The sequence below is a fragment of the Meleagris gallopavo genome, chromosome 1 (assembly GCF_000146605.3).
Source record: "Meleagris gallopavo isolate NT-WF06-2002-E0010 breed Aviagen turkey brand Nicholas breeding stock chromosome 1, Turkey_5.1, whole genome shotgun sequence".
Classification (NCBI taxonomy): Eukaryota; Metazoa; Chordata; class Aves; order Galliformes; family Phasianidae; genus Meleagris; species Meleagris gallopavo.
In genome coordinates, this window is record NC_015011.2 from 160,077,365 (window position 1) to 160,087,086 (window position 9,722).

The 9,722-nt window shown below is 36.1% G+C and overlaps 1 protein-coding gene across 1 annotated transcript in view; it reads left to right on the forward strand.

Annotated features, from left to right (window-relative positions):
• Positions 1-9,722, forward strand: part of COG6 (component of oligomeric golgi complex 6) — a 50,071-nt gene that overhangs the window by 230 nt on the left and 40,119 nt on the right. The window contains 3 exon segments of the mRNA XM_010728760.3: positions 687-830; positions 1,275-1,346; positions 2,087-2,145. Coding sequence (XP_010727062.1) covers positions 687-830; positions 1,275-1,346; positions 2,087-2,145 — 275 coding nt within the window.

Below are 9,722 nucleotides of genomic sequence, written 5' to 3' on the forward strand. Positions count from 1 at the left end.
TGGGCAGAGCCGGCCGAGGTGCCGCTCCCCGTGTCGCTGCGCAGCGCCGGGCGGGCGCACGGAGCGTTGTGTGCTGAGAGAGGCTTGGAAGCAGCTCGTTCCGATGCAGCCCTGCGAAGGCTCAGAGCTCGGCTGTCAGGGCGCTTACACAGCTTTACCTGATTTAGCTACTTCGTAGCTGTGAATGAACGTGCTTTGACCGATTTTTGTGATTAAAACTATAATAAAAGTAAACGAAGTCGTGTATTACATTAAAAGAAATACTCGTAATTATTTTCGTTATCTACTGACTGATCTAAAGCGTGTTGTCTTTGTTTGTTTGCTTGTTTTTCTCTAAAACCATAAAGAACGATAGAATCATAGGGTCATTATGGTTGGGAAAGACCACAAAGCTCATCCAGTGCAACCACCAACCCATCCCACTGTGCCCCACATCCCTCTGTGCCACGTCTACACCTCAGGGACGGTGACTCCACCACCTCCCTGTGCAGCCTGTGCCACTGCCTCGCTGCTCTTTCAGAGAATGATTTTTTCCTAATATCCAACCTGTATTCTAGCAGTACGCTAACGTTTTCTCCAAAGCCCCGAACATGAGTTGGTTGCAGCCTATGTGATGTGGTTCTTTGTAACTTTCTCTCAAGTTAAAGGTTGTGGGTTGTTGTTTTTGTTTTGTTTTTGCTTTTTAGGAGATGCTGGAAGCACTCAAGGCTCTTTCGACGTTTTTTGTCGAAAACAGTCTGCGCACCCGAAGGAACTTGCGTGGAGACATTGAGCGTCGGAGCTTGGCCATCAATGAAGAATTTGTCCACATATTCAAGCAAGTTAAAGAGGTAGCAGCTTTACAGTTTGGGTAGTTATTTTGCTCAAATAGAACTGCATAATTTTAAAAAACCCTGTCCAATTGCATTTTGAAAACTTCCAGTGATGGGGATTCTGCCATGGCCCTGGGGAGGTTGTTCCCGTTATGGATTATTCTCACTTTAAAAGAAGAAAGTAAATTCTTTCTTTTATCAAGGGGAGACTCCTCCCAGTATATCTTGTGTCTGTTGCCCCTCATTTTCATGTGCCTCCTTGTGAAAAGAATGCCTCTATCTTCTCTGTAACTGCCCTTTACGTGCAAGAATACTATGATGAGTTGTGTTGACCTGAACTAGACGTAGTACTCAATGTGTGATCTGCATGTTCGTAGTAACAGAGGAATCTCATTTTGGTGGGATGAAAGTGGCCTTGGGCATGACATTCCTGCTTTGTTTCTGTTATTTTAACTTATTTAGGAGCTTGAGAGTATAAATGAAGATGTTCAAGCGATGAGCAGCTGCTGTGAAGATATGTCCAGTCGTTTGAAGGTAATGTATGAAGAGATGCGCTTTGTTCTTTTACTTTTAGATTGTAACTATTTTCTTTTGAAGTATAAATCGTTATTCTAGAAGATTAACAGTGATACTGATACACGAGTATTATGTATAATGCAGTATTAAGATATTTCTTTTTTACTTTAGAAAATGCATTGAGGAAATTATTTTACTTTCTTAGAACTTAACTTATTTGGAACGTAGCAATATACTTCTGAGAACATCAATTTTCATTTGTATTTGAGAGGAGAGAAAATAATTTGTTGGAGTGGATGTGTGAAAGATTAAAGCATTAACTATTTGGTGTATTATTGTATAAAATTTAAATTTATTCAGCCTTGCACACTGAGTAAAGCATGAGTAGCATGTCCATGTATATACCTAAAACATACTTGTTAGAAATTATCTTGTAATCAAAGAGTGAGAAAAATCAAGTGTGCCATCTTGATTCTACTGGTTTTGTTTCATAACATTGTCTCTCAGGAAACCTCTTCAAACTGCAGAACAGTGTGCAAATATGAGTGTACATAATAATAAAAATATATACAGATGAAGTTGTTTTGTTTCATACCTGAAATTTTGGTGAGTTAATAAATGTTATTAGCTTTTTGTACTGAATAGTATATGCTCTTTAAAATACTTAATCAGAAAGGTTTGAAAGTATTATTTGTTTTAGAAGTTGTGTAGTACATTTTTAATATTTGTATTCCTCGTATACTTGATTCTAACTCTAGGCAGCAAAAGAACAAACCCAGGACTTGATAGTAAAAACCACAAAGCTCCAAGCAGAAAAGTACGTATGCCATTTTACTTATTTCTTGAAGACTTGACAGTACTGATGTAATTTTATTTTAGGTCTGGTTCTGCCACTTCTGTTTTTGTTTAGTGACTTTGCTTTTTTTGCATCTGTACTTCTCTTTTTTAACAGTGTTCATAGTTCAATTAGAATAAAAATATAGAACTCAAGTTTATTACTAGAGGGATACAAAGGTGAGAACACGTTAATGCTTGTTGTCATAAAGATGGACCTTGTAGAGGAAAGAGTTGTAGTGGTACTGTGTGCTCAGTATGGCTTTGTTTTGCCGAGTGTCAATTGCTAATGTAAGTTAAATAATTTTATAACAGATAATGGATCTACATGAGATCAAAATTCATTCAACTTCAGTGTTTATTTTGCATTTGGGGCATTTGGAATATACCGTTTGATGTTAGTTAATGTATGTAAGCTTGTTTTTCAATTGTGTTTGAAGTTTTGTTTGTTTGTTTGTTTTTTCTCTTGTTTAGTGTTCCAGTAGTGTAATGCCAATGACTATCTGACTGGTATTTTCTGTGTAATTCAGAGACATACAGAAATTTGATGCAAATTGATTGAAGTATCTTTTCTTTTTATTTGCTTTGAAATAAGGGCTTTCTCATGTTGCAATGAAATGTGTTTTGTTTTTTATGCAAAAGACAAGCAAACAACAATGCCTATTTCTATATTTTAAGTGAATTCCTTCACCCTACAAATACACTAGTATAGGGAAGTTGTTGGCCATTATTTTAGTTTATTATTGTGACATAATATTCATCTTTAAAGGAAGAACAGTCTAGGTTTAGACATAAAAAGGAAAGGGAGTAATGATGGATGGAAGTGGGATTTGTGACCTTGAGCTGATTTCTGTACTGATGAAACTTTACCGAAGTATTTCAACACTAAGCCTTGCATTAGTTCCACAGACTCTCTGGTGTTAATGCTCCATATTCATTGGAGATCACTCTGCTGTTCAGGGACTGGATGTAAGAAGAAAAGTTGAGTTATAATCTACTTTGCCATCTTTGAAGTTAACTGTGAAATATATAAGTACTGTTTAATGAGCCTAACGTAGACCAGTTTTCCCTTAGTTCTCCAGCTTCTTTGTGGAAGAGAAGATTTGTATTTTGCTCTTTTCAGTATTTTTATTAATAGGAAGGGGATAATAATAGCGTATGACAGATTGGTGTAATTTTTAATGTTTCTGTGACTAAGGCATCTGGTTTTACAGCTTTAGCCTTTGTCAGTTTAGAAGAATGAATCTCTTCGCTTTATGAACTTTCTTCTAAAGATTATATATAGCTCTCTGGAGATTAGAAACAGTTATTTCCAGTGATACATTCCTAGTAGAAATTATGACTTTGGGTAGCTCTGGTTGCACTTTCAGAATTAGTGGGTTCATATTGTGGACTTCAGTAGGAAGTGGATTATGCCCTGTGAGAGTCTGATCGAATGTGAGATTGGAGTGTAACCTGTCCGTACTTTCATGTTGAATTACAATAACTTCTTGAAATACAATACTGGTTGATATAAAATGAAGGATTTAGCAAAGTCAGAGTTTAAGTAAATGAGCAGAAGTCAGTGCTTAGAAAATGTGTTACTTTGAGGTTAAGCATGTGAAGCAGCAAGGCAGAAAAGCAGTCATCTATTTTTGTCTAGTCTCAAGAACAGGAAAGCTGTTTTGATTCCCTGTACTGAAGCAGAATGGAGGGATAGCAAGACCAATTCCAAATACAGTATGCCTGATTGGTCTTAAAGTCATTAAAGGAGATTATGCAGAGGGTACATCAGTAGTTCTACAGTATATTCCTTAAACAGTAGTTAACTTAAAAGACTTTCTGCAAATTTACCTTGAGAACACAGAACATTCTTCAAGCATAAGGAGAAGAAAAATGTTGGGAAGCAGCCTGTCTTTCACTCTGTGACTTAAGAGTGCACACATAGGAAAAATACCTTTTAAAAGGGTATTTTATAAGTACAGCATGAAGTACTCACCATCGGAAACCGAACAGCATTTGTCATCTTCCACAGTTATGGCTATGGAAGACTCATAGTGCTATTTATTAACAAGATTAGCTCTTCTTCCTGGCTAAAATTTAGACAAAATGATTTTATTTATTTGCTTTGTCAAGCTGCAAAGAGAAGGCTGTTTTGTTCTATATGGTTCATTTGAGTAATCTTTCCTTTTGACACGTTCAGTGATTGTTTACTTTTATGCACTACTTTGGTTTGAATCGAGCACAGGAAGAGGTCTCTAGTGTCAGATGTTAGGGGTTTCTTGAAAAGCTGAAATCTTGCTTGCAGACAGCCAAATATACATTGTGAATTGCTCATTCCTTTGGATTAATAAGTGGCATTACTTAGCCAACAAAGGAGTGCAGGTTGGACAACGCTTCTTCTGGGGTTTGTCCTAAAGTGCTGATTGAAATGCAGAGAAGATGAAAGTTGGGCCCATTCAAAACCAGGACAGCTGAAACAAGAGACTGAAGCAGAAACGGTCAGTTCAGAAGGCAGCAGTAATTGCTGAGGATAATTTTTTTTTTTTTTTAAGATAGATTCCTGTAGTAATGAATAGGTTTCTTACCTCGCTGTGAAAGTTACAGAATGCATCTGCAGATTTCATCAGGCCCAAATTTCTGTTTCTACTCTGTGGTCCTACCAACTGTTTTGTAATAGGCTTTTCATAGGAAAACATCAGTTACTTTGAAGTTCCTTGAACGTTCAGGATAATGAGAATTTGTATTAAAATAGATCTAATATAGTAGATTTTTCTCTGTACTTTTTAATTTTAACATTAAGTATTTTTTTCAGAACCAAATTAAATTTTACGGCCACCATATTTGTGATTTATTTTTTTTTAAGCTCTTAAAATAAGTGCTGGAGAATGAAATGTTTTGAAACATTACTCTGAAAAGTAAAATTAATTATGTAGAAATAATTATGTTCTTTTTCACATTAGTTATGTTCTTCTTTTTCCCACCGATAGTTAATGAACGTTGTGTAACAGCAGAGGTAAGACTTTCTATCATTTTGCTGAACCAGTTCTTTACAATGTCCTTGAGGAAAATTATTTTGACCCGGCCCTTCTCACTGAGTTCTACATTAAGCCCTGATCTCTTTTCATCTTTTTAGCCGTTTTATATTTAATAACTTCAAAAACTATCCTGTACAAGATTTGCTACTGATGGAAAAAATAATACCTTCCATGATGGCTGGCTTTCATCTGATTTATTTCAGCAGCCTGTCTCCTCCTAGGTTGGAAGTGTTTCTTTTTTGATTTCTTCCAGTGTTCTTAAACTGAAGGGAGACAGTAAACTTCCAGATATATTTCATGCATTTAAGGTTGCTGGGGATTTGCCTTTTTAAAAACATCTAATTTGATCTCTGACTGAAAATGAGCTGATATCTTTACTCTCATAATCTGATGAAATTAGCAAGTTAGTTATGTTAGGCAAATATTGAGTTAGAAGTCCACTTCTTAATCCCTTCCCTTTGCTTTGTAAGAACAAAGTTGTGTATGCAGTGACTGTTAGCTCTGGCCTTGATCAAAGGTATCTCATCTTTCTGTAGTTTTAATTGTTTTCAGTGAATGACAGGTGGAACCTCTGCCTTCTGTAAATCTTCATGCCTTGTGAGAAGTAAATGTTGTCCAAAGGCATTTGTTTACTTCAAACTGCAATTAGAGAACCGAATTACCACTGCAAATCAGGGAGAGTTATGTCTTTTTAACCGAGGACATTCATTCCTCTAGTTATACAAACCAAATATCAAAAGTAAGCATTGAAATAGTAAATGAACTGTTTTCTTAAGCTGCAAAGTTGTTTTGTTTTTTTTTTTCCCCATGTGGCATGCTCCCCATGAGCCTACATAACATGTTTTGGTGGTGATGTTGGTTTGGTTTGATTTATTTTCCCCAAGATCAGCATAAAGAATAATATTTTCTAAAGTGCAAAGTGGCCACAGAAGCTTGAGTATGAGAATGAACGTTGTAAGTCAGAGCACTTGTTGTGCTTCCATTCTTGCCAGGTGTTTTTTCTCTCCTGCAGTATTTGCGGAGAGGTGGCTGTATCTGTGTCAGTGCTTCTGTGCAGGGATTGATTTATTATGCTCACTTTTTATTGTTTGCACTGTTTTATTGCTATTACTAGATGTACTCCAGGATAATTTTCATGCTTCTAAGCTTCTTACCTGAACTCATCAGTGTTTCTTCTAGTCTCTCAGATTTGTGGTTTGAAGATAGAGCAGAGCACCTGCGGTATCCTGTAGGTAATGAGCTGTTAGGGCCCTTTCTGTGTTGGCAAAACGTATGGTTAAGACCCTAGATATAATTGAGGAAGAAAGTAACATGTTTGTCTCAGATTTCAGCTAAAACTTTTGCCTTCTCAAATTGTTGCTTTTCAGCATTGCTTTTCTTGTAATTTAGTCTGTGAGCTTTAGTCTTGATTTGGCATAAATGCTGACTAGATTATATCACTTAAATTGTGGGAAGGAAATATCTCCTGCTAATCACATTGCATTTTTATATTTGGTAATTTGCCAGCGTTGTTGAAACATTTTTTCTTTTTTGTCATTTATGTTGCTTGTTCTGAATTTCTCTTCCCTGTGAAGACAAGTTAATAATAGCTGTATTGTATGTTAAAAGCAGAGCAGTTGGCCTTGATGTTATTATTTAAGTGATGTAATTTGTTTAATGTAAAACCTGTTGGGTTTTTTTCTGCTGTTCTTAAAAATTGAGACTTAAAGTAACTTGATAGGTCCTCATCATGTTAAATAATGCGGTACAAACAATTTAACCCATCCATCTGTAACACAAGATTGATTTATGGATGCTTTGTAACGTAGAGTGTTAAATAGAATGTTTGTTCTGTTGTATTTCGTAACAAACTTTGATAATGAAGAAGAAGTGAGGTAGTTAATTTAGACAGTTTCTGTGAATTGCTAAAGATCCATTTCAGTATCTTCAGTACATTTCTGTACATTTACTTCAGCACTCTAATATTGCTTTCAGGTTGCATTAGGCTTTCTATGCCTAATGTATGCTGCTGCTTAAGATGTGTGGGATTTTATATTCCCTTCTCTAACAGCCAACAGAAAAAGGATGATGCTCCTTGGCATGTGATTTTTTGGTAAAAGCATTCCATGACTCATCAGTTCTCTTGCTGTAACTGAGTTTAATTCTCTTTGCTTCAATTTGTTTTAATTGAATGACACTGAGACATGCTCTTCATTTAAATTCAACAGCCGCAGCTCTTGGAGTTCAGTGAATGATTTGAGTGTCAGCGCAGTGCTCAATACGAGGTCAAAAGTCTTAGGAAAAATGTTTCTCGGGGAACATCTGCTATAGCACACATCTTTCATGCTCGTCTCTTGGTGGTGCTTCTCCATTTTCTTCTCTTTTCAGAAACAACTTTTTCATCAGTCAGTTTGGAAGTGATTCAGGAAGCTCAGCAGTATTTGTAGCAGGTTAGAGAGGTATGCTTGCATCAGCATCTGCTGAGAAAACTGGTGATCTGGTGGCTCGTGTTAATGAGATGTATTTCATGTCTTGACCTTTGAGAACTTGTAATTATGTTTATTCCTGTGAAAATACTTCATGAGAAAAAAGCAATGATTGCCTGAACTGGATTACAATTCTGGGGGTTGAGAGTGAGCATTTTTGAAATTGTGAGGCTGATTTTTTTGTTGCTGATTTTTTTGTTCCTGATTTGTGCCACAGTAAAGCATAGCTAATAGGCCATAACACAGGAATCAAAGCAGCAATAATGGATCTGAAGAAAAAAAAAAACAAAAAAAACCCCTAATTTGTCACATTCTAGTCATGAACAACAAAGGGAAAAAAAGCTTTATTTCCTACTCGCTCTTCTACCTGGCAACCCTGTATTGTCATGAAGCATGAAGTTCTCTTGATCAGTGTGGAGTGGGGCACGGACTCGCAGACTGAGACACATTCCTTAAAAGTGCATTATTATCTGATTGCATTTCTGTCTGATGCTTGTCTAATCAGCACATCGAAGAACAGAGAGCTCTTGGTCTTCTCTGGAAATTGATTTTGGTTCTTTGTTATTTTTCTAATATCTAATTTAGCACTCCTTAGTAAGCTCTGATCTTATTCCAAGTCAATACAGGGAGCAGTATATATATATATATATATATATAAAATAGTGTATATATATATATATAATGTGTATATATGTGTATATATATGTGTATATATATGTGTATATATATACATTATATATATGTGTATATATATATTTATGTCTTTGGCAACATTTTAGAATTTGATGACAGATTTAAAAATTAGGTTGAGAAATCCAATTTTGTATGTCTTTATGTCAGATTATGTAAAAGATATACTGAGATGTCAGTCTGTTTAATGCCATAGTATCAGCTCTCTTAACCCCTACAAAATGCAAAATAATCCATCTACTGGAAGTATGCATCTTTTTAACCTAATCTCTGTCCACAGGGACATCTTAACCATTGCTAAACACTGATTTCCCTAGCAAGCATATAAATTAAATGACTACTTGGAAGTCCTGCACATAAAAATCTTATGTACTATTCTGTAAATAAAGGTGATGTCCACAGAAACCTTATGGTATTACTCAGTAGATACATACTGAGTAGATATTAGGAAGAAATTCTTTACTGTGAGGGTGATGAGACACTGGCACAGGTTGCCCAGAGAGGCTGTGGGTGCTCCCTCCCTGGAAGCATTCAAGGCCAGGCTGGATGTGGCTTTGAGCAACCTGGTCTTTAGGGAGGTGTCCCTGCCTATAGCAGGGGGTTGGAACTAGATGAGGTCTCTTCCAACCCAAACCGTTCTGTGATTCTATTGTGAATGCATTTACAGCATGTGAACTTCTTCATTCTAGTGTTTAGTAATCTGTCTTTTTGACAAGGTTTGAATTGTTTCAGTGCAATTAGTATCTTCTGTTGCTGAACTTCTGAATTAGCCTGTTGTTTTTTTTTTTAATCTTTGTTTGTTTTTAGAGTCTGGTGTATCACGTAGGACATCTATTGCATTGCAGAATTGCTCTCTTCAGTTAGGGACTTCAGATGAGAGAAACCAAAGTTCAAGTCCACTTTTCTGCTGTCGTATTTCATTTACGTAATGACTTTCATAAACTTGTCAGTCGTTCAGCATAGAAGTACTTAATTATTTTTGTGTTTTGTACCTGCTGCTTGCCTCAAAAGCTTCTTCTTTCCGATTTAAAAGCCTTTTCTTAATTTCCTACCTAATTCTTAGGTGGAGCATCATTAAGCCTCCTCTCATAAGGAAAGGTTCATCATTCCTGTGGCCATTCCACTGCCTCAGGTTCAATGGGAGTCCATTGTTCTTGGACACAGGTGGTCAGGATAATGATGTTTTCCAGATGAGGTCTTACAAAAGCTTTCTGTAATCATGATGTTATTTTCCTTTATCCTGGGAATATGTTAGGCAATTCACTGTTCTTTTACTTTTCTTTTTTTTTTTAACTGTAGCAGAAAATGAAATAATTGAATTCTGTGGTGAAATTGGTCACTAAATACCTTCTGATAATGTTTGCGTTCTCTTTTTTTTTTTTTTTTTT